General features: G+C 35.3%; 2 protein-coding genes across 2 annotated transcripts; both read left to right on the forward strand.

The window, feature by feature from the left end:
* The first annotated feature begins 4557 nt into the window (after positions 1–4557).
* LOC127881356 (polypeptide N-acetylgalactosaminyltransferase 6-like) lies at positions 4558–11692 on the forward strand. The gene is made up of 4 exons (XM_052429126.1): positions 4558–4564; positions 7350–8203; positions 8552–8733; positions 11548–11692. The coding sequence occupies exons 1-4, from the start codon at positions 4558–4560 to the stop codon at positions 11690–11692; spliced, it is 1188 nt and encodes a 395-aa protein (XP_052285086.1).
* Positions 11693–17675: 5983 nt separating this feature from the next.
* Positions 17676–20343, forward strand: LOC127881357 (potassium voltage-gated channel protein Shaw-like). Its single transcript, XM_052429128.1, has 2 exons — positions 17676–17956; positions 19410–20343. The coding sequence occupies exons 1-2, from the start codon at positions 17676–17678 to the stop codon at positions 20341–20343; spliced, it is 1215 nt and encodes a 404-aa protein (XP_052285088.1).
* Positions 20344–25910: the final 5567 nt, after the last annotated feature.

A 25910-nucleotide genomic window follows, 5' to 3' on the forward strand; every position in this document is an offset into this window, starting at 1 on the left:
CACCGTAGATACTATATCGGTAGTGGTCTAGTGGATATAGAAAGTTTATCAGGAGTTGATCTTGTATTTAGCTGGCACTTGTTCAGGGGCGTAGGTAATTGGACGGCAGGGGAGGCGACCCAATATTTCGGCTAGTTGCTGTTATATAAATAAAATGTAATGTAGCATAGTATTTTACTCTAGTTTGTGTGTGTGTGTGTGTGTGTGTGTGAAAAGTTAAGCTATTTTACAAAATAAATTATAAGATTCGGTTGGATGGAAAATACGCTCAATTGTTTCTAAGAAAGCTTATTAAATTTAAGCAATATCTATTCTCTTAACAAAAAAACAATGTACCTCTTTCGATAATTTACACAATACACTTTGCACTAGCGTACACAAATCAATTGACGACTTTATTTATCGCTATTGGCGATCAACACATTGAATGCGTTAAACACGTTAAATAGAGAGTGTAAGAAACAAGACACGAATTTAAGAACGTCCGAGTTGCAATAAACAAGATGAATGAAACTATTAACACACTGTGGTCCGACTAGGCGTGTAAAAATGTGACATTTGTTTACTTGTATTTGTACAACAACAACACCACGTGCAATTTTGATCAAAATAATGATCCGAAAATGTAAAGAGAAAATTTGATTAAAGATTGCAATAAAGCTGAACACACGTACACGCAGATGTTACGACATTTAATCAAACATTTTTTAAATTATTATAGCGCCAATATTGTTAACACATAACAATTCATTGGCAACCTTGTTTCAAACTTTTGATAGAGGTGGCTCCGAATTATGAAAAAGGGCAGAAACATAACTGATTTAATTGAGGTTTTCTTCAGAACATAGAATTGTGCAAAATGAGAATTATTAAAAAGTAAATGCATTTTTCCCATCAATTATTTGTACATTTTAGTTCATTACAAGAAACATCAGATGATATTATTTTTTTCTCATATTTTCGAAAGATTCTTCACTAACTGTTATTACAAACACGATGTACTCAACGTGTCAGTTTGCAACTTGTATTTACTGATAATTGAGTCATAAGGTTATTTACCCGTCCGCCCGTTCATTTGCTCGTTCGTTCGCTCTTTCGTTCGCTCGTTCGTTCGCGGTAAACCGAAAATTACACGTTTCCTACAAAACTATGAAACTTGGATCCTTACCATCAACACGCCGGTCCCATATTTTACCTTGATATACTTTGGACTTTTAATAATTAAGGAGGTCATATTCTTGGGTAAAACTTAAGGATGCGTTTCGTCAAACAGCAACTCTCTCTCATTACCGGTCCAATATTTTTCCTTGATATTGGCTTGTGTATGGACTTCAGCGCTCATTAAACGAAGCATCAGGCGTTTTTTTCACTTTTTTTTCTACTTCTATTGTGTTCTAACTGCTTGATTGAAAGTACCGGTAAGCATATATACATGATTTCTTTATGTATTATTGAGCTTCACTTTTAAGAATTCTGCTTCAAAATAAAGGGCCTTTACAATCCTCACATCGCCTTTTACATGTACTCAAAGTTTGACTCTAATATTTTGCACACCTATAGCCTCTTCATAGATAGGAGATTACTAGTAGAACTACTTGAGATATGATGATGACCGAGGCCTTAACAAGGTTAATGCCTCATTTGATGTACTGTTTTGTCAATACATTAACCCAGACTTAATACAGTTGATATGTAAGTGATGGCAAATATTACCAAAATATCATTTCAATTGAAACCTTCCATTCTAGCCTAATTTACAAAATATTAAGCATATTCCCTCTGCTATCAGAAATTACAAACTACTCATGGGTCAAACTGTCCACTAACTATTCTGATTCATTTTGCTAAAGGAAGATACATTTACGTTTTGAAAGGATGCCTTTCAATTATATCTGCTAGATTTTTGTTTTGTTTCGGAGAAAAAAATGAATGATAAATTGGAGAGGACTTGCTTGGCATGCAGCGTCATATAAAAGCCGAACTCAACTGTCGCACACACGTTTGGGCCTTAGAAGCATGACCATTGTGTCGTACTTTTATAAGAGCCTCGACCTCACACTTTACTTTAAAAGGCTGTGAAATATTCGAGAGAAATAGCAAAACGTGTGTCAGGCCAAGCTACACGGTGGTTGCGAAATCCATGGTCCTTTTCGTCCAGCGTATAATCAGACATGTGCAAACTTGAAAGGATAGGCTTAATCAGACAAGACACAATTTGACAGAATTTGCTATATATCAGACTAGTGAAAACTTAATCGGATTGGCTATATCGAACACGTTTTAGTATTATTTTTAATCTGGAGGAAAAATATATACTGTTGGCTGCAATGCAACGGGCAAATTTTTGAGCCATAAAATGGATTTAAATAATCCACGGAATTCACAAGAGATTTCTTAATCTGGCTAGTAAAGCGGGATGAAATCTGATATGTCTGGGAAATGTTCATAGGTTCTCAACAGGTAGCGTCTTTTCTCTCCTGCATTCTCGTCAGGATGTGCTTGTATTATGTAAGAATTCTGTTGATAACATTTTTTTTTCCAGAGTATTTTCAAATATTCAGATTTCATTTTAAATTGAGTTCATAATGTATTAATACCATTTAATATGTTTGCTGGTATAGTAAACCCAAAAGTCAGGACATTTTGGTTGGCGCTTGTATGTTTGTATAGCAAGACTTGCACATTCATAAATTGACAGATTAAATTTAACTTTGTGAATACTGCTGTACTTCTCTATAAAGTTGATACCGAATTACTATTGTACTTAAAATGTAATATGTGTATGCTTATTTTAATGTAATTTATTTTAAATGTAGTGTTTATTTAGATATAAAAGAAACCTATAATGATAATGGAAACTAAAGAAACCTTAATAGACTACAAACACAAATCATTGTGTTTCCATTGTTTTTGTTATGAAACTACTGCTGATTTAACATGCTTAATCAGATTTCATACGCATCAAATCAATATCAGTAATACAAAAGCATAACTATGCAGTGATTTTAATACATACACTTTGTTTTCATTAAGCAAAAATAAATGTAAAATGGGTTGTTAATATAGTTTGTTGTGAGAAACAGATTTCCGCACACACCAATGAATGATTCCCTGCCTGTCACTGCGTTTGTAATAATTAACTTGCTGCATAACAACACCGTCTTTGATGGTGTTCAAGTGCTTCTTACACAGCTACGCACCTTAAATCGATACAACACTTTTAACATATCATTTTCAAGTATTAATCAAAGCGCTGAAGGCACTGTATGTGTTCGCGGTTGTATAAGTTAAGACGCAACTCAGTTTTAAACATAATGTTATGGCTTTTTATATCGCAAGTTTTGAATGAACGCAACCCATTCAAATTTGTAAAGATTGTGTCTTAAAGCACAGGTCCAGATGTGTGTTTTTTAAATATTTAATAAAAAAATATAATTTAAGCTTCATTTTTGGAAAACAGGGCTAAATGCATATGCATTAATTGTCATCCCAGTACCAGAGACTCTCTTTAAACGAAAAACATTATACAATCAGAAATGTCGTCCTTGATTAGCTTGTGCGCATTACACAGGCTAATCAATATGCACAGGCTAATCTTATTTGACATGCATTAAGCCCCGTTTTCCCTGAAAGCAGCCAATATGTACAGATTTCAATGATAAACACTAGACTGGCCAATGTCGTCTTACAAGCTGTTAAACACTATTAGTCATATAAGCCCACTGCAGTATACCAGTGGTGAACAATAAACAGGCAGATGCGGTGGTTATCTTTCCTAGCAGACGCTCCTAGCATTTGTCGTCTGCATAATTTTACTGCAACAGGCAGTGGTTGTCTTTTCATAGCGTAGTTAAGCAGTTAAGCGAATATTGATTAGCAAAACTTGCTGTGTAACATTAGTGTGAGCTAACGCTCACACTACAAACAACTGAAGAAAAACACATTTTAACTTACGTGCTTTTACTTTCTTTGTTTTTTATGTATACAAAATGTTGTGTACAAGTAACAATACAAAATATCAATTTTTTTTTTAAAGACCATAAGTAAATAGGAAGATAATTTTATATTAAAGCATTAAACATGTTTCTTTATAAAAGACAATACATGTATATAAAACTGCAAAATGGTGGTGTATTTAATACTTCTGTTCATTTGAAAATAAATTAGTCTGACCAATTCACAATTTAGTATGTATTCTATCATTGGTCTAACTGATATATTATCAATACAAATAGGTTCTAGAATCATATTATAATGTGTTCAGATTAATTGCTGGATGTTATTTTAGTACACACGTGCCTTGGATATTTATCATTTTCATGTACACATACGAGCCTTCGGAGTCCGAACATTCAGAGACGACACTTTCCGTTTGTCTTGTATTTTGTATTGTATTGTATTGTATTGTTTTGTATTTTTCGTATAATGGAAGCCTCTTCTTAGCGAAAATTCATTTTAGGCGGACAGTGTCTTCCCTGATTAGCTTGTGCGAGCTGCAGACGCTAATTTAGGATGAAACTTTACGCTCATGCATTTAGTTCAGTTTTCCCACAAGTAATGGCAGGTATGGCAATCACTATGCATACACGAAGAAAGTCCATTGAAACTGCATCTGTCACCCCAGCGGCTCTGAGTATTCATCTTTCTTGACTCTTTGTATTAGCTATGTATGACTGCAATAGATATACGCGTAACACATTGCTTGCCTACGATCTTCTGCAACAGTGTAACGACATGTTAAAGGGATAATGAGCGTCATACCGGTATTTAAAATTATGAACATGGAGTGTTTTATTTGCATTTGGTTATATGAACTATTTCATGGGTTTGTTTCAATTGCCCATGTACCTCAGTATGTGCATATTTTTATGGTCATATACTGTATAATCATTTATCATTCGTGGGACATTAATTGTCGTTGATTTTATGGTTTGAACGATCCACGAAATTAACACAAACACATTGGAACACATAGAAACACATCGGAACACAAAGAAACACATCGGAACACATAATAAACATCGGAACACATAGAAACACATCGGAACACATTGGAGCACATAGAAACACATATAAACACATCGGAACACATCGGAACACATCGGAACACATCGGTACACATCGGAACACATAGAAACACATCGGAAAATGACCGACGTAAATTGCTCATTTTTTCCCGAAATTCCGTAATCCTCAAATGTGCATGTCCACGAAAATCTACGAAATGTCATGCCGACGAATATAGATGCTTGTACAGTTCTGTTATGAAACTTCACACTGTAAACTTACTAATAACATGTTCAACATCTACACATTGTAAACTTACTAATAACATGTTCAACATTTACACATTGTAAACTTACTAATAACATGTTCAACATCTTTAGACACATTGTAAACTTGCTAATAACCTGTTCAACATCTTCACATTGTAAACTTACTAATAGCCAGTTCAACATCTACACATTGTAAACTTACTAATAACCAGTTCAACATCTACACATTGTAAACTTACTAATAACATGTTCAACATCTACACATTGTAAACTTAATAATAACATTTTCAACATCTGCTCATTGTAAACTTACTAATTACCTGTTCAACATGTTCCATATGAAGCTATTTATCCATAAGCAAACGTATTTTTCATATTGTATTAAAATCAGTTGCATGTTGAATGCCCCATGATACTGTACCTGTAATTATTTTAGCACTCTTAAATTGTGAGCCGGATTACTTCTCTGGATTAAACTCAAGGAAACATCAGTTACAATATTAACAGGATCTAAACAATTTATTTAAGAGTTTCTTTAAATCAAAATGGTGAGGATTATTTTGTTTATCCTGTCGTGCGTTTACTTTTTTGTGATCGTTTATATGCTTCTGCACATCTATTGTATCGTCGACCCAGAGGTACCAGAACGAAACGCCGGAGCTACCAAAGGAAAAGCTTTACGTGATAAGACAGAGACAAGCAATGACGATTTTAAGTATGTTCAACACGGCCCAGGTAACTTTTTAATGCAATAAAATGCAAATATTATGTGCATTTAGTTTTTGTAAGTCCAAGTTTTATTTTGTGATTTGAGACTTATTTCCATTCTCAACATTTTTATGCTATTCTGTTGTAAAACATGGGCATTCATTTGTTAAAATAAGTTATGTACACACACATATAAAATATATTGACATTTATTTTTACTTCTGGTGCAGTGCCTTAATCCGCCATATTTGGACGGTGTTATAGAAGTTAACCAAGCGGCCAAATCACCACATAGATAAAGTCAATTTCAATATGAATTTTCTCGCATATTTTGGCATTACTTCGGCTATTACCGTATGCCAAGAAAAACAACTCAGAAATAGTATAAGTATAAATTTGGTACACTTGAATGTGTCTTAACCTGCCATCCGTCTTACAGATTCCAAACTGCTAAGAAAAAGAACCATTCATGTTAGATGCTTTGCAACGGCAATTCTGTTAAGTTTAAAAAAATACATTTGTTTTTACGAAGTTAATTTTTTAGATTTTTTGTGGGGCGTGGTTTAGTAAAATCTTAAATCAGGACCGTAATAAGCTTTTCTTCTACTTGAAGTTGTCTTTTGCGGTCATTAAAACCTAAAAGATAAGCAGCAGTAAATGTTTATTTTCAATATCGAAATGTCTTTGAATACCTTTATGTTTCTTAAATAGGTCATTCGAAGAGGTCTGAAACCGATGCACCGCCTGTGGGAACAGATGAAATACGCTTTTTGAACGTCCTGATTTATTTGTAAAATTAAACGTGATCTCTTGAGACCATTAAAGCTATGAACAGTAGTTAATGACAATAAATGTGTATTGACATAACGCGATGATTTGATTAAGGATAGTCACTTTGCGAGACCTCGAAATGACGGATGCGAAATAGAATACATGTACATAGATCCCCCTTCTCTCCACTTCCCCGTTACATGAGTCGGGTCGTATAAAACACGGCTAAAAGAGTGAATAATCACCGGATCAAAACGAAAAAATGTCGGTGTCGTAAATAAAAACAATCTTTTCTGATCAAGTCCGACAGAAACTTCATCGCTGTTTTTAACAATTCAGAATTGGTGGATAATTTAACCCAGTTATGCCTAGCGTTTAGAAAAAAAATGCGTCTCATCAGGGTCTGCGCTGTTTGCTTAAAGGAATTTCTGTAAGAAATATTCTAAATATAAAAATAAATATACTAGACATCCCTAATTTTGGAAATAAATTGATCCAAAATAGAACGATGGGAGAGTCCACTAGGCATAAATGGGTTAATACCGTGGCGGAAATAGGCTCTGCACCATATTTGATACTCTGCTACATTTTCAGGTGCAAACGGTTCGCCGCTTAAGTTCAAGAAGTTTTCCGACGAGGCAACCAGCCTCAAAGTGTCCGAGGCAAAAGACAAGCACGACTACAACGCTGTCGTCAGTGACTTTATTCCTCTGCAGCGCATCCTTCCAGATTCCAGACCGGAAGTCTGCCTGGTCCTGCGTTACCCAGACGACCTCCCGCCCGTGAGTGTCGTGATACCGTTCCGGAACGAGCGCCCGAGCGTTCTGCTGCGTACCGTGTACAGTGTTCTGCTACACTCCCCGGCGCGCCTTCTCAGGGAGATCATCTTGGTCGATGATGGCTCCAATGAACCGGATCTTGGAAGTCAGCTAGACGTGCACGTGGCCAGCCTGCCTAAAGTGAGGCTCATCAGGAAGGCGGTAAATGTCGGCTTGATGATGGCGCGACAGGCGGGGATAGACGCATCCAGCGCAGATTATTTTATCACTATGGACAGTCATATGGAGTGCTCCCCCGGCTGGTTGGAGCCAGTAGTTTACCGGCTGGTTCAGAAACCCAAGGCCCTCGTGTGCTCGAATATCGGCTCCATCAATAACGATGACTTTGGAGTGAGCCCAAACACAGAGAAGTTTGGCGTGGCCTTCGATTTCCCGTTCTTCACTTGGAACCTTGGTCAGCAGATTGCAAGATTCACAAAAGAGTACTCGGAGTCACGCAAGAACAATACGGAGCCGATGTGGATAGGGACAGTGATGGGGATGATAATTGCCATGCGTAAAGACTGGTTCCAGCAGTTGGGCGGGTTCGATCCCGGCATGCACATCTGGGGTAGCGAGCAGATCGAGCTCTCCGTGAAGGTGTGGATGTGCGGCGGGGAGGTAGAGATGGTACCCTGCTCAATATTGGCGCACATATACAGGCGGGTACGCAGCATTAGTGACTATTTGAATTCATCTCTCGTATTAACACCCTATTACTACTAATACATGTGGATTTATTGAACTTTCGGGAAGGCATTTATAGCCCTGCTGCGGTTTCTGATTATGTTCCATCTTGAATTTTATTATTAAGGGTTTACTTTATCTTCTAGAATTATTGACAGTATAAAACGATGGCAAATACCGGTATATCCTCCATAGTCATTACTTTTGAAACTTATATCTTACGAATCGACAGTCAGCCAGTACATCGGTGGTACGTCCATGTACTAACATATGCCAACATTGAATTTTCAGGTCATGTGGTCTGTTGGAAAGGTTGGCATGGTGAACCTGTTCCGCGTGGCGTACACGTGGCTGGACCAACCGTACCGTCAGGTAGTCATAGACTACAGCGGAGAGAAGCCAAGTGAAGTCGACGTCGGTGACGTCAGTGAGAGGCGCGCTCTCAGGGAAGCGAACGCGTGTCACTCCTTCCAGTACTTCGTTGACAAGGTCAAAAGCTTTGCAAGTATCCATGATCCCGCACAGTCACGATGGATCGGCTCTCTGAAGAATAATGGGAATTCCATGTGTCTGGAAGCAAGCTACCCTTTGGAGGAAAAAGTTGGCCATTCTAACTGTCATGGACGCGGTTATAACCAGCTATTCGAATGGACCGGAAAATCTGAATTGCGTCACTTGGGTCATTGTCTCTATGTCTTACCAGGCGGCAGAGTGATTATGAAACATTGCGACCATTTCGAGGATCCGAGCCACAAAACCTGGGTATTCGATGAAGCACCCGGCAGTGTTTTACATGTGCAGTCGAATACATGTCTTACGATGGATAAAAAGTCCGTAGTGGCTACCAAATGTAACCAGACGCCGGAACAGCGCTGGCGTGTGGTGCCAGTGTCGGTGACAAGTTGAGAAATATGAGAAAACGATCGCTTCCGTGTTTATGCTAAACAGAGTCTATTTAATCCATTTATGCCGCGTGGCGTCTACCATTCTTCTAAATTGGATTAATTTACTTCCAAAATTAGGGATGTCTAGTATATTTATTTCTATATTTAGAATATTTCTTACAGAAATTCATTTAAGCAAACAGCGCAGACCCTGATGAGACGCCGCATCATGCGGTGCCTCATCTGGGTCTACGCTGTTTGCCAAGGCTTTTTTTTAGACGCTAGGCATAAATGGGTTAAAGGGACTGTCAACCACGAATGACGAAAAAAGAAAAATTGTAAAATACCGTATTTTTACAATTATTAGTTTATATTGATTACAAAATCACGACTGGTATATTACATTACCTTAAAAAAGTTCATATTTTTAGTATACATGTGTATTTGGTAATAAAATTTCGCGATCTGAAATCGAAAGTACATCACGAAAATAGGTGACATAACGATATACACACTATAAACAACGCTTGTAGATTGATCATTTTCTAAATTAGATATATACAATTCACTACGCATACACAATTTGCATTCCTGGGTTTACCACGTGACGATGATGATCAATTTACGGGGGTTATTTATAGTTAACTGGTAGTTACCTGGTAGACATACCCAGTAAAATTTATTACCAAATATACTGAAAATATGAAAACTTTACAACTTTTTTCAAGTAATGTAATATACCAGTCGTATTATTTTAATCAATACAAACTAATAATTGTAAATGAATACGGTATTTTACAACTTTTCTTTTCTACGTCGTCGTGGTTGACAGTCCCTTTAATAGAAAATATTCAATTTTAAGATATATGCATTGATGCTCCGTTAAAATACGAACCGTGAAAAATTATAGTTCTAAAGTACTATAACAAAATAACACATAGAACATACCGGTAAATGTATAATGCATACTGAAATGTATTTTTAATAAATGGACAATATTACGACATTGTCACATTTGAACCATCTGAATAACATGTACCGTTATTACTCTATGTTTTTGGACACTCTAAGTTTTCGGACACCCCATTTTTTAGCAAAAATAATTAGTTTTCGTGACTCTTAATTTTCGGACTTACGAGTTTTAGTTCATAAGTATTGTCTCTAAGTTTTCGGACAGTATATTTTACGGCTCTATGATAGGTGCCCCCCCCCCCCCCGGAAAACTGCCCCTCAAAGATTTTTCGCTGGGTGGAGAACTGCCCCCTCACTGTTTTTTAATAGGCGGAGAACTGCCCCCTCGCTGTTTTTTAATAGGCGGAGAACTGCCCCCTCACTGTTTTTTAATAGGCGGAGAACTGCCCCCTCGCTGTTTTTTAGTGGGCCGAAAACTGCCCTCCTGCTGAAAAATAGGGGCGGAGAAGTGCCCTCCTGTCAGAATTGAAGACCCAGAGAAGTGCTCCCTAAATAAAGAAATTGCGCGGCGTGTAAAGTCGATATATATAGATCGAGTATTACAATTACAAAAAAACGCCAATAACTTTCTTGCTGATATGGTTAGAAAGAAAGCGAAATTTATGCAATTAATAAAAGGTATAAAACAGCAGATGATACCTGCATCGGCATCGACGTCGCCATATTGATAATAACGTGGTTTCCCCCTTTTTGCTATTAAAAAGTAATCGCGGCTGAATTATTTGATATTTTCTCCGTCAGTAAAATAAACAATAAGTATGCAATTTATTACATCCTTAAGCAAGCTGAAAACAATAATTTATTTGTTTATTTTCACCAATAACGGATCTCGACGGTTCAATATTATAAACCCGTATGCGGCTTTCTTCCAAGGTAACAAGTGCTCAACAATTAAAGTCCGCCCGGTCTACCAATTAAAAGATTAAAAGATCGCGGTGTTTATCGTTAACTGTAACACGTTCGCAGCCTGCCTAATTAGCTGCAAATTAAACCAAACTGAAACCGATTTTGTTTTTGAAAATGCACGACACGCTTTGCTCAAAATGCAAACTGTTTTCCGTCAAATGTATAAAATGCAACACACACTGACAAATCACTATAGTAGCGGATCAGTGGTCTAGTGGTAACACACTGGCTTCACAATCCAGAGATCGCTGGTTCGATCCCCCGCTGCACATAACTTACTAACTCGTCTTTCGCATGAGACGTTAAACCGAGGTGCAGTGTACTAGGTGCTATACACCGGGCACTAAAAGACCCAGAGTCACCTCTGGAACGGGGTGTCTCCTGTATCTTGCACTATCCCCCCGTAACCAACTAACACGTCTTTCTGGGGGCGATGGCCATATGGGAGACAATCCCGGTGCACTCGATACAAAAATTCAAAAAAAACACTATAACCATTTCATCAATTACGGTGTTCATTTGAAGTCAGAGAGGCGCTGCTAAGTTATGCCATGAAGGTTTCTCGTACACAAAGAGGAAGGAGACCAAGTCGACGATTCGATGGGAATGTTCTCAGCGACGAAGTGAGAACTGCAAGGGAACTGTCACTTCCGACAATCCAGTAAGTTAATTATTAATAATAAAAAATAAACTGTATTAGTATACGAACAGTTCATAACTTAATGAATCCAAAACGACCCCTTTAGCTATTATAAAATTAAAGAATAGTGCATTTAGTGCAGTACGTCATTAATTGAAATTTAATCCATTCAAGTCTAGTGACGCATTGAGTTGCAAAAGTATATAAGCATGCACATTTATTTCTATTTGATGTTTTCTTTTTAGCCATCACGTGTCATTCCATCAACCGCGCACAGTCACGTCAACGACAAATCTACGGTATATGTACTCAGTTGCACGCCTATATTTAGTCACGTATTCTGTATTGACACGCACGCGTTTCCTGCGTGGACCCGACTATGTTTCGCGCTCTTATTAAAACACGAATTTTAAATGACATTCATGTACAGTGATGCGGACGATAAATGGAAATATACTTGTGCTGAAATAACATTGTTACCGGATAAAATGTGTACGGGTATTGTTTTCATTACGTACTCGCCATAAGTAAATTATTGCTCACCATTTGCATTTTACTCTCATCGGACCATTTATGTTTGAGTAACTGTTTGCGGTAAAAAGGTGTGATGATGATGCCCGACATTTCATGTTAATAGAAGTTGACACGGGAGGGCACTTCTCTGCCCAATGAATTATTATGAGGGGGCAGATCTCCGCCTGCTTAATTCTGACAGGGGGGGGGCAGTTCTCCGCCCCTAAAGATTTAATGGGAGGGCAGTTCTCCGCCCATAAAGATTTGATGGGAGGGCACCTCTCCGCCCCCTTTAAAATAAGGGGGCAGTTCTCCGGGGGGGGGGGGGTCGCCTCTCTGGATAACATATTTTACAGCGCTATTTTACCAAATTTCGGTCCTGTTTTCGATATCTAATGACACTTCGATCACTGGAGTTTTACAACCAGATTAACATCATAAAACATGACAGGTGCATGCCTGAGGGTAATGGACCATCACATTTGCGTTATTGGGTAAATAACCTTGTAAACATGTATTAAACAATGCTTTCGCCCGATAGCATAAGAGTTATGACAATTACCACGGGTAGTGCCAATTAACAGTTCAATTATCTACCGCAATGGTACTACCTCTTCTCAGTAAAATAACTGTGACAAATACTTAACGCTCCAAAGCGTGATGCACCCTATTGCAATTTTTACGAACAATGGAAGGTGTTAGACAACAACTATCGGAAATGAACAAACAACGATTGTTTGCTTTTTTATTGCGTAAATTACAGGTTCAAACTAGAGAGTATTTGTACATCACATGCTAATATTTGAACTCGTTGGTCAAAGTACAAACTTGTAGTAACTTTCTGTCAAATAAATTAAGCATTTACAATCATTTAAACTGAAGTGCAAACATATATAACTGTAATTTATACTGTACGGCATGGTATTTTACAAGCGCGTGCTATTAATGGTAGTCGATGATATAATTGACGCTATTTTTGGACACTTCAATTTTCGACTCTAAGTTTTCGGACAACTGTATTTTGTGAATATTTTTCGAATCTAAGTTTTCGGACACGATTTTTTAAAATTATTTTTAAGTGTCCGAAAACATAGAGTTATTACGGTATATGTCAAATTGATGGTCGACCGGTGGGCGTTGCCCGTGCTTATTGCCTAATGTTAATTGTTAAATGCAAGCTGTTAATCACTAATTACTATATGTCAATTCTTTTTTTTTTGTTACGTGAACGTTTTTTGTTACACGAGATATGATGATTGCATATTGCTGCATAATATTTGCGTATTGCTAAAAGAAATCGAAAACATCGAGAAACTGGCATGTGACAAATAGCAACTGGAGTTAATCAACTAGCAATTGAAAGTCAGCAAATATCAATTTGCAATCAGCAAATGGTATTTCCTATAATCAACTGGCGTGTGGCAAAGAGCAAATGGACAGTTAGCAAAAGGAATGGTACACGGTCAATCCATAATATTAATTCATTTCGCTATGATGTTAATTGTTTTGTTCCGCGAGTTGCATAGGTGTATTGGATTAATGTTAGGACAAAGAGAACGATTAGACAATACGTATTTTTGTTTTGGGGATAAATATAATGTCCATTATATTTTGTCTAGTTCAGCACGTGTATAATTATATTAATTTTTACCTAGATTTCTTTCGATAATTATACGCAGCAGGAACTGTGTAACTCGTTACATCAAAAATGTTAATTACATTTTAAGTTGTTGTAACTTTTATCCCACTATGTTATCTTAATATTTTATTATTGCCCTTCTGCTTTCTTTAAGAATGTATCTTCGTCTTTATCAGACCGTGGTAGGTATTCTGTATATCAGACACTATCATTCAGATGGCATCTGGTACTGTAAAATATACCACGCTGATCAATAGAAATTATTGTCATTTGTTTAGTCATAGACAATGTCATATATTGCTTGATTATTTTATTAAACAAGTGTCTTTTGGCACCTGTAACAATAAGTTCTACTACTTAGTGACAATACTGAATACATTTAATATTCCGTATACGTCCAGTGTTGTTTATCTTTCACAATAACCCAGGTTGCAAATAATAAAAAAATTCAAAAAAATCGAAAATTCTTTATTTATCAAACCATTTCATTGAAAAAACAGATTACATGAAATAATAATATTTCAAACCAGTATGCATTTGTTAAAGGGTAGCTGAAGTAGGCCATGTAACAGTAATTTTGCACACAATTTTAGTCTTGAATATCGTTTTATCTTTTTATAATTGGTTTAGCTGAAAATAAATCGAATAACTCGGTCATGGATTCCGTACGAACATTTTTAAAGACCAATGTCTTATTTTTTTAGGTTTTATACCAAATCCGAACCTTCTTCTTCTTCTTCTTCTTCTTCTTCTTCTTTTTATTTCTTCTTCTTTTCCATTAAGTCCAGGGGAACATCAATGCACTTGCAATGAGTCTTGAGACCTGGGTATAGCCAGTACTTTGTCTTCGTGTCTTTGTGGTAGAATTAAAAAACGCCCACACAGTTGGGATTGAACCCGTGGCCACCAAATCTGTAAGGATTTTTTATAGTATTATATTACATAAAGTGGTTACTTTTATTTTTTGAAAATAATGTTTAAGTTAAGATTCATAGTAAAAAATAACCTAATAAAAAAAGAAACAAATAACAGCGTCGCAATTATTTTACGACGTGGCTCGGCTATCATCACGTGGTTGGTTATAATGGCATGGATTTGATCGAGTTATGCTGGTTCCAGTTGAATCTCTGCGCGGAGGTTGAACGTCATGGTATCCAACAATCGGACAGTGGGCTACACCACTCCGTCTCTCTGATGTACGAAGGCGACCGTCATATTGGATTTGGAACTACTTTTGAAAACAAGATGGCGGCCCCCTCGGTTCAAATGCCTCGTAGAGGAAAATAAAAAATGTGTGTTTAGCTCGTCTGTTTCAAGATTACATTCTTTAAGTAATAATTTAATGTAGATCCGTGAATTCCCACAACATACTTACAAACTTGTTAAAAATTAAAGTTGCCAGTATTGACATTGAGTTAATTTAAAAATTAAATCGACTGTTTTCGTTATATTTTGTGACACTACGAGGATTGCTTAAAATAAGTATGAAATACATCACTCATTGTATGAGCATGGATGGCCGAAAGGTCTAAACGGTAGACGTTTACTGGTCAATGGTTCGAGCCCATTTAAGAGTTACTTTTATATTTTTATTTTTTTTTCTTGTTTTTTTATTGCAGCTTTTTAGATTCAATGTTTGCATTTATCAATAAAGCATTTAATGAAAAAAATAATTTGGAGAGTTCTTATGTTTGCTTACAAGGATTGCTTAAATAAAATAAACCACTGACTATATGAGAGCACTGATGGCCCATTGGTTTAAGCACTTGACTTTTACTCCAAGGGTCAGTGGATCGATCCCAGTTAAGGAAGACTTCCTTTCTTTTTTTAAATTTTATTATTGTTTTTGTTATTGAGGTGTTTTGTTCCAACGTTTACTTATCAATTTAAAGTATTTATTAACAAACTTCAATACATGTCTAAATCTGTGAAAAGGTTCCTTTGAAATTGCTAGTTTTCCTCTTACATGCCATTGTATTTGAAGACAGAATACTTTCCTCACCAGAGGAGAGAGGTATGAGTTTGATTAACTTGTGTAATACTTATTAAAGGATAATATCAATTTAAAACAAACACACGCACACAAACAACTTCATTTCTAAACGAACAATGCATGCACATTGCACTGGTTACGTTAAATGATATAGGGTGACTGTTTAAGAAGTTTGTGTCAACTGACAGAGTGCAAAACATCAATGTCGAATCTATAGGATAACTCTCGATGCAAACTTGGAGCTGATGTAATAAAGCTTATTGACACAAGTGCACGAGGCTTTTGTGGCATACAGTAGTATGAATTTATTATTAATCATTAGTTATTTTTTTCTGTTATTCAATACAGGAGCTCGTTTGTGATAGCATTTGGTTTAGATTTGCCGGTTTGGCATTATTTCAAACATATCTGTGAACACTGTCATATAAAAACAAGAAATGTGTTTCTCAGAAACACTATGTCGCCTTCTGCGCCGCTTTGATTTATTGTTTTCTACCTTTGACCTTGAAGAATGACCTTGACCTTTTACCACTAAAAATGTGCAGATCCATTAGATACACATGCATGCCAAATATGAAGTTGCTATCTTCAATATAGCAAAAGTTATTGCAAAATGTTAAAGTTGGCGCCAACAAACCAACAGACCAACAGACAGGGCAAAAACAATATGTCCTCACTATAGTGGTGGGGGACATAAAACATATACAAAATTCAATACTTACGCATGGCATAGTTGATCAAAGAAAAAAAAAAAGAAAAATTAATGAGAGTAAATTTGATCTTATTCCCCTCTGATATGCACATTCAATGAACATTTCCCTTATTATTATATTAATACTGCTCTTTGCAAGGTTTTATTGCACAATTTGTTTAATTCGGCTTGAAGACAAACATTGAATTTTATCTCCCGTATTAGTTTACAAATTCCAATATAGTATGTTTGTATGTTTTATAACTCATAAATTTATAGCGAAACTAAAATCGTGTGCTAGTTCTTTGCTTCTTTCAGTCAAGCCGATATACCTGACACAGAAATGCCTCATTGACGCTATCAAGGTAGGGCCCCTAAGTTCTTTTGGAAGACCGCTGGACTATAAATACGAGGATCGCATGGTTAGAGACCTGAACCATTCGCATAACGTTTGTGGTGATGTGTCTTGAAATAATTTTACAGTCATTTAGCAATATCTTTGATAACAAAAATGCAGTTCTAAGTAAATTGTTTAAGCATTGTTTTAAATACTGGTAAACGAGCTGAACTAGAAACATATTTGATAACTTTACTACGCAGGCTTTTGGATTGTATGGTAGTTGAAACGCTATGTCGGTAATACAGTGTTTTTTTTTATATATTTATTTAGTGTTTACACGTTTTCTTATTTTTTCGATTACGAATGAAGATAATTAATGAACGAATATATATTTTCTCATATGCCTTAAAGGCAGGAGTGTGAATTTCCTTTGAAAATTATCAGTAATGCCAAATTATAAACAAGTTCTACAAGGCCATTTGCAACAAAATTATGCATTGTAGAAATATTTGAACCAAATAAATAAACTCAGAAAGTTAAGCTTTGTTAATCAATATTCTGCCCAAAAGGACATGTATTTGCGAATTCGTTTAAATTATACTTGTATAAACTAACGTAATGCCGCGAAACATAATAAAACCGGTGTTACAGTAACGATTTGGTTTATGCCAGACCTTTACTACTGTATTTTAATGTAAAGATCGGGAACCAGAAAAGCCAATCGCAGTGTATCGTCACGCAAAGCTGTTTAGAGAAGCATTTAAAAGGTTGAGAAATATCGGGAAATTGAAAGTGTAAACCCATATTTTGCATGCAGGAGACTACCAGTAACAAACAATGGAGGACATGGTCAGACTTGACATCAGTGGAACGATGTTCAGGACAAAGAAAAGTACATTGCAGAAAATCCCAACCAGTCGTTTGGCGAACATAAAAGACTCATGCGAGGAATACGACAGGAAATCGGGTATTTATATTTTTGACAGGGATGCTGTCTCCTTCAGATACATACTGAATGCCTATATTAACGGGGAGTTGCATGCGCCGAAAGACGTCTGCCCCAACCAGTTCAGAAGAGAGCTCGATTTCTGGGATATTCCAATCAAGCTGTTGTCACTGTGTTGTTTAAAACACTTTTATGACGGACAGGAAGACATAGATACGTTACAAATATTGATCGAACGGAGTCACGAAACATCTCTTGCTAAGATTTCTACGGTTACGGAACCATCTGCCAACAATAGTTTCAAAGCATGGGACACTGCCACAAATAATTACGTAAATTCAAATGATGTTTATACTAAAATGGCAAAAGAAAATAAGAAGAATGTCAATGGAAATGTTGGCACGACTAGGAAAGCTTCATCGGCACCATCATCGCTATGGTTACTGCTAGAAGAATCAAATTCATCCACTGCTGCAAAGGTGAGCAAAAACTTCAGTAGTTTACATTGACTTATTCAACCTACGACATAATTATCACAAAATAACAACAAAGTAGTAGGGGAAGGGGGTATAAGGAAGCCTTTATAAAATGCCTTGCAGGTTTTTTTTCCACTTATTGGGAAGATAGCCCATGGCTTTGGAATTGGGAATTTTATCGGCATTTTCATGAAATTGGGAAAATAAATTCATTAGCCTTTTTTTCCACACGAAAAGTCAACTGATTAGGGAAATACTAAATTTGATTTAACTCTTTATAATCATTCAAATTAAAAGAAAAAAAATCATATAATACTTTGTTAGATGTAATTGAATTAAAATTGAGATAAAATACACTTCTTTCTACAAAAAAAATAATTTTTTTTTGGGGGGGGGGAATTTTTTGCCACATTTTGGGAAAAAAGTATACTTTTTGGGATTGGGAACATAGCCGAATTTCGGCTATAAAATCGGGCCAAAAAAAAACCCTGCCTTGCAAGTATCCTCTATACATCGCACTACAGGAATTGTTACGTTGTCTTAAAAGACTTCCGAAAAATACTTTTAAACATTTTACATATACTTGTTGTGCAGAGCGAAATATTTCTGCGATGATAAATTTATATATAGTGTTATAGATTGGAGAAATTTAAAATAGCCAGCGAATTCGAAGACATTACTCGTGAATCTATATTTTCATTTGTTGTGTTGATAATGGGACGAAAAGCCTTGATAATTGTGTGGTATAATTGTTTTAGGGATTTGTTTATCACACATTCAGTCAATATTTAATGGAGTATTGCATCTTACAGTTTGTTGTATTGTGTTCATACCAAATATTTACCATAAAAATTAAACGGGATGATATGATTTAATTACGTAAACATCGGGTAATAGCGTTTATTGTGTTTGAAAACATTCGTTTCTTCTGTTCTTTGCAGTGCGAGTTTTTGTTTGTTTAAATTTGATAGATATATTTTGTTCAAAGTGTACAATAAATTTCGTTTAACATATTACGTTTTAATGATTTACTGGCAATATTGACAAAATTAAGCTCTGTCTAAAATATAAATAAGAAATTAGCAAACAAAATGTTGTTTTATTATTTTAGGTTTGGTGTTTTATCTATTTGGCTGTTGTGGTGGTCAGTGTCATAGTGCTCACCATTTGGACGCAGGTTGGTGTTAGAGTTGACCTCTACATTGAGCCAAATACCAACGCTGTTCCGAATTACACATACTTCAACATGCCTATTGAAATAAAAACATATTTGGAGCATGAATATTCCCCGATACTTCTCTTACTGGGTCTAACCGACCCCCACCCAGCCCTTCTCGCAGTCGACGTATTCTGCATGGCTGTTTTCATTGTGGAGCTGATTGTGCATTTTTGTGCCTGTCCCAGTAAAAGTCAGCACTTGAGAAGCAAGTTCAACGTTGCAAAAATACTTCTCTGCATCTGTATGATTACTGCTTCGGGACTAGAAATGAATAAATCACTGATATTTGAAAATAACCAACTGTTGAACTTTTGCCTCATCGTGAAAAGTATCAGTGTTTTCAGACTTATATTCATATTTCGTTTGCGAAAATTGTACAAAGACTTCGATCTCCTACTGTTGTCGATCAGCCACAGTTTCTCGGAGCTTGTACTGCTGCTGTTCAGTTTCTCCATCCTCGTGATCGTCTATGGAACAATCATGCTCTCCACTGAATTAGTGACCGACAAGTTCAAAAACCCACTGTACGCCATGTGGTGGGCCCTCGTCACCATGACGACAGTGGGTTACGGTGACTTCTATCCGACGACAACGCTGAGCTACTTCGTTGGTGGTGTCTGCGCGGTGAATGGACTGATAGTGATTGCACTTCCCACAGCTGCCATCGCTTCAAACTTCTCCTTGTTCTATTCGAGAAATGGCTTTTTAAAAAAACATATGAATGCTGTAAGGCAAGGTTGTGAGAATTCAAACACGAGAAATGGCGATATGACGGAGCATTTGAATGTTCTGAAGATAGAACACGAGAAATCAAACATGAGTGATCTAACTAAACATTTGAATGGCGTGAAGCAAGAAAGTTAGAAATCAAACACGAGAAATGACGATCAAACAAAACATTTGAAATCTGTGAAGCAAAGGCGTGAGAAATCAAACACTAAACTAACAAAAAACGTGAATGCTGTGAAACCGGGACACGAAAAATCAAACACGAAAAATGGTGATGTAATAAAACATTTGAATGCTTTTAAGCTTTGACAGAAAAATCAAACACGAGCAACGGCGATTAAAAAAAACAGTAAATGCTGTGAAACAATAACGGGAGGATTCAAATACGAGAATTGGCGATTTAACAAAACATTTGACTGATGCGAAGCAATGATTGGATAAATCAAACCCGAGAAATCAAGCACGAGAAATGGCGATGTAACAAAACATTTGAGTGGAATGAAGCAAGCACAATGATGCTATGAAATAAAATTGTGAGATATTAAACACAAACACAAGCTATCTAATAACATTTGAATGTTGTGAAGCAATGACTGAAGAAATCTAACACACTACCGAGCAAAGACTGTTTAAATAGCATGAAGGTGGAAGACCTTTTAACTTGGAACACACACTTGTTGTGAAATTGTAAAGCTGATATTTGTGTATTAAATACTGCCTTTGGAGTACAATAGGTTTTCTTATCCTCATTTGTTTGCTAAATTGTTAATTTACAGCATATATGACATTTTAAAACTAACATAAATATTTGTCGATGTAATTGTTTACTGTATGTGTATGTAAAATCGTTGCTCTCAATCGAATGCATTTTTTAATATATATTGCTATTTTTTTTCTTTGATATTTCAAGAATTAAATATAATTAAAGTTGTACAAAAATATAAATTATTCATTACCTAACAATTCACTACTGAAGCACAATTTTTGACATTATATAATTATTTTCTATACTATATCATCCAGCAAATTGTTGTTTGCATTAACCATAATATTTACAATACAAAGGGATGCTGTTGCACCCAATAATATGCCGTTCATCTAAATATGTTATACTGTGATTTTGTTGTTACTATTGTTTCTTATGGTTTCTTATGGTTTGTTAAGCAAGTATGAGATTTTTTCCACTGTCTGAAACACGTTTACTTATTCAAGTATGTATATTTGCGTTAACAATTGACGGCTTGCTGTTGTTCAAGTAGTGTGCATATAACAATATCAATTTTGGTCGCTAAATGGACAATTTTATCTACTATATTGTAGACAGTTTTAATATTGAGGCACCTGTGTCATATGAATGAATGTCTTGATATATATGATAAGCCGAATCTTTTGACATGTGGACAGAAGAAAACACTTAAAAACGTTTGTGGAAGAAGGCCATACTGTGAAGATAATTACCATATATTCCATCTCTTAACCGTGCGGTTGCATAATTACCATATATTCCATCTCTTAACCGTGCGATTGCATAGAAGACTATTGATTTTGCTTATAAAATCAAATCTCATTAAATCATATGACCTAATGTGTGTGGTCAGTTTTGCCTAAGTTTCAAAACTTAAGTGTCAGTTCTTGATCAAACTTTATAGATGGCAACTATAAGATGTTTACGAAACATGTATACGTCTGCCGGTTCAGAGAAAATACATTTATAAGTACATTATTTTGGTGTGATAATATTCTATAAAAATGTGTTACATACATTTTGCACATTTATTTTTCATTCTTTGAAAGTATTATGTTATGCAGCTACTTTAAATTCATGTTGTTGTGGTATATAGATGTTCATGACGATGAGCCGTATATGCTTCAAACACAATAAACTATTCTGTTCTATGAATTATAATATGGAAAAGGCAAATTACCTTATGTAATATTTAGAGCGCGTTAGTGATTGCAATTTGTTTAGATTTCTCTGTTTGGAATTATTTCAAACATAATTGCTAACAGTGTCATTTTACACATAAAATATTAAACACTTACGCATGCCGTAGTTGTTCAAAGAGAAAAATGAAGAATCAATGAATGCCAATTCGATCCTATCCCCATATGATATGCAGATTCGAGGAACAATTTCCCTTTTTAAATATTTATAATGATCTTGGCAAGTTATTATCTCACAATTAGTTTTGAATTCGGCTTGAAGGCAAAAATTGAATTTCCGCCTTAACTCAAACTAGCTGTTTTACTGGTGCTTATTGATCTCACAACATTATATGTTTAAACAGCACACTACTAAATCAAACATTAAGTATGATAAATGTTTACTCCAGTAATGTGAAATCTTACCATCGTGAATAGTATTGTAATGTGTGTTTACTTCATATCGACTTTTTTATTGGTCTTAGGACAGCGGTTTTAGCTTGTGGGAGAAGGCAAAATGCTAATACGACGGCTTGAAGCCCAATAACATAACCAATATGAATTTTATCAATAGTTTGCAGAATATTTCAGAGTAAAAAACATTCAAACTTTATTTTAATGTAACTTAACATAATTTAATTGGTTTGCAGCTGTAGAACATTCGACCGCCATTGTTTCAACACTATCAATATATTACAGGAATCTGATGGTCATATGAAGGATCGAGGAAGTAAGGTCCGGGGGAGAGTTTATGATGCCGCTGAATGTGTTAAAAAATCTATTCGAGCCCTTTTTGAGAATCCAGTGCTTTGTTAGAAGTGCATTTCAGTACAGTGCTTTATTTTATATAGTTAATACACTTTGTGATATGATTCTTATTTTTCTTGTGCTTGCAGGACCTTGTTTGTGTTTTGTGTTTTTTTCACTTTGTGTTTATCGTAAAAGCCTTCTAATGTACAAACATCTATAACATCATCAATACTAAATTTAGGTCTAAAGTATATGCGGAAAGGTATCAATTAAAATTGCTATAATGTGCAAGATAGTGATGCATTTGAATATTTTAGAGATGGATATTGTTTATCAATACAGAAGTCGAAGACATTCTATTAAAGCTTTTCATGTGTTTATTCATTTAAGATGTATATGCATGTATCTCCAAATATACATCTCCAGATGCGTGAAGTTTCGTCCCCAATTTGCATTTGCAGTCGGTACAGGATTGTCTATACAGACAACTTCCGCCTAGAATTGCTCTTCGTTACGAAGAGACTTCCTATAAATGCAGGAAAAGCAGGGAAATAATCATTTTAGATGAATAGTCATGAATTTCGTGCACTGCATATTACCTACATGATATTTACCTATTAATTAAGTTCAGGGTGGTACCTTTTTTAGACTTACGATGTATGTTATGAATACAATTTAAGTACCAACATAAGCAAAGGTCAGTTACTCTTAAAAGAAGAGCAAGACTTAATATTGTACAATGCCCATTCTCTTAATAAAATCTACCTACCAACTAAGTTTCATGTTGATACCTCTTTTACTTTTCCTCGGGAAAAAGTACACACATTAACGAAGGAAAATAACTTTAAAATTAGGGGAACACGAGTAATTTTTCTTGTTCAATGCCCATCCCATTTGAAAATGTATTCGCTGCATGCATACGCCTCAAGTTGATACCTTTTTGAGTTGTTCTAGATATTCTCCAAACAAAATATAAGTACAATGGTTAGCAAAGAAAAATAAATCTAAAAATATGTATGCACAATGCATGGTTCTAGTGCACTGCACAACCTCTCCCAATTCATGTACAAAATCAAAGGCGATAATTTAAGGACAATACATCAAAGTGCCTGATGAGATTTCGTTTTTGTTTCATTTTGCGTCCATTTTTTGCTCATAGACATTTTCAGAATAAAATTGACAATCCGGCGAAAACAGGTTGAATTATAAAGCAGAAAGCATTATAAAGATGCACTAATGGAATGACGGGTAGGCCCACCGTTTGGAAACTATTTGCCACCGGATGCATTATTATTTATTTAAAAGTTGTACAAACGAACTTAAATAGATTTTTGAAATATTAACATGCTATGAACGATATATTGTAACACATGTAAACCTTAGTGGGTGGGGTAATGTTTATTTACTGTTTGATATTTAACCTATGTTTCGAATGCTGTCTGCAGTTAAGCTATAGTAATGTATGAGACACTAATGATAACAGACTTGAAAATTTACCTGGATTACCAGCTACGCGATTGTTGGAGTTTAATTCCAGATTCTTGTAAAGTTATTGTACACATGTTCACTTAGTGTTATTTAACCCTAGGTGGCGTTGTAGCTGAGAATGACGTCACTATTACGTAAACGGTCTGCTGTAAACTGTTTTTATACTGCATCAATTTTTATTGTTTTAAAACATTTGCATTTAAAATAGCAAATATGCAGGTAATTTATGTAGTAGTATATATTATATTGTTAGTACATATCGAAATGTTATATTTTCCATTGAACAATCCAAAGTTATTGGCGATTCTGTCAGTCTTCTGCTGTTCACGTTATGACATTCTAATACTTAGCAGAATTCTGCGGTAACATAATTTCTGAGAGTATAAAAGGCCGTGAGTTCTGAGTTTGAATCACTCTAACCAGAACGGTTGGGTCGGTAGGTGATAACGCAAGAATATGAGAATAAAAGAAAGACAAAGGCTTTGAAAGTTGATGGTTTGTAATTGACAACCTCATAAGAAAAAGAAATAACATACAAATATAACAGAAAAACTTGCAGGATTTTAACAGAAAACTTGCAGAATTTAACAGAAAACTTGCAGAATTTAACAGAAAACTCACAGAATTTTAACAGAAAACTTGCAGAATTTTAACATCATTATTAACTTATAACTCTTACTTTTCTCATGTAATGTTATCATTGACATAAATGTATTATGTTCATAAATGTGTGATATGATGAAAATAATAAATGATACGTTTGAATTATAAAAAGTGTTTATTTTTCACTTCTTAACTAAAAGAAATTTATCTTGACACGATTCGCTACCGCTTCCGAAGATATTTACTTTCACAAAAGTCAGAGTCATGACAATATTTGTGCTAAACAGCCAGTTTAGTACTATTAAATGTATTAACAATATATCATTTATTTATCTTCTACTGGCAAACGATATACCGGGTACAAAGAAAATCGAATAAGAACGCGCAAGCATCGTACAAAAAGTAAAATCAATCCATTTGAGACAATGGGGCGAACAAAGAGGTTATTTACAATTGTTCTAAATGTTCAAATGAAACGTTGTTATGTTAAGTACGCCAACCGCAAAGACTCAAATCAGCCAATCCATTGCTGAATCCCTACGGGCAGTTTACAACACGGTTTATTTACATATTTTTTGTGTGTTAATTTCACGCGATTCTTAGTACATTAGACAACCATTACTATATTGGCAAAAAATAATAATGACATATTCTGATAAAACTTAAGTTAGTTATGCTTATTTAAAAAAAAGTCTATAACATACATGTTGTATTTTCTATTTAGCTTAAAAACATGCGAATGTTTTTATTTTTAGGGAAAATTTAAATTTAGGTAAAAATTAAGTAAAATCAGCTATACATGCTGTGTAAATACCAATAATTCTGAAAATACTCATGTTTAAACAGTGTTTTTGTGTTTATTAGTCTATTAGAATATTTATTTATTGATTTATATCCAAATTACTTAAAACGTTTTATGTTTTCCTATAAAAATAATG

The sequence above is a fragment of the Dreissena polymorpha genome, chromosome 5, assembly GCF_020536995.1.
Source record: "Dreissena polymorpha isolate Duluth1 chromosome 5, UMN_Dpol_1.0, whole genome shotgun sequence".
NCBI lineage: Eukaryota > Metazoa > Mollusca > Bivalvia > Myida > Dreissenidae > Dreissena > Dreissena polymorpha.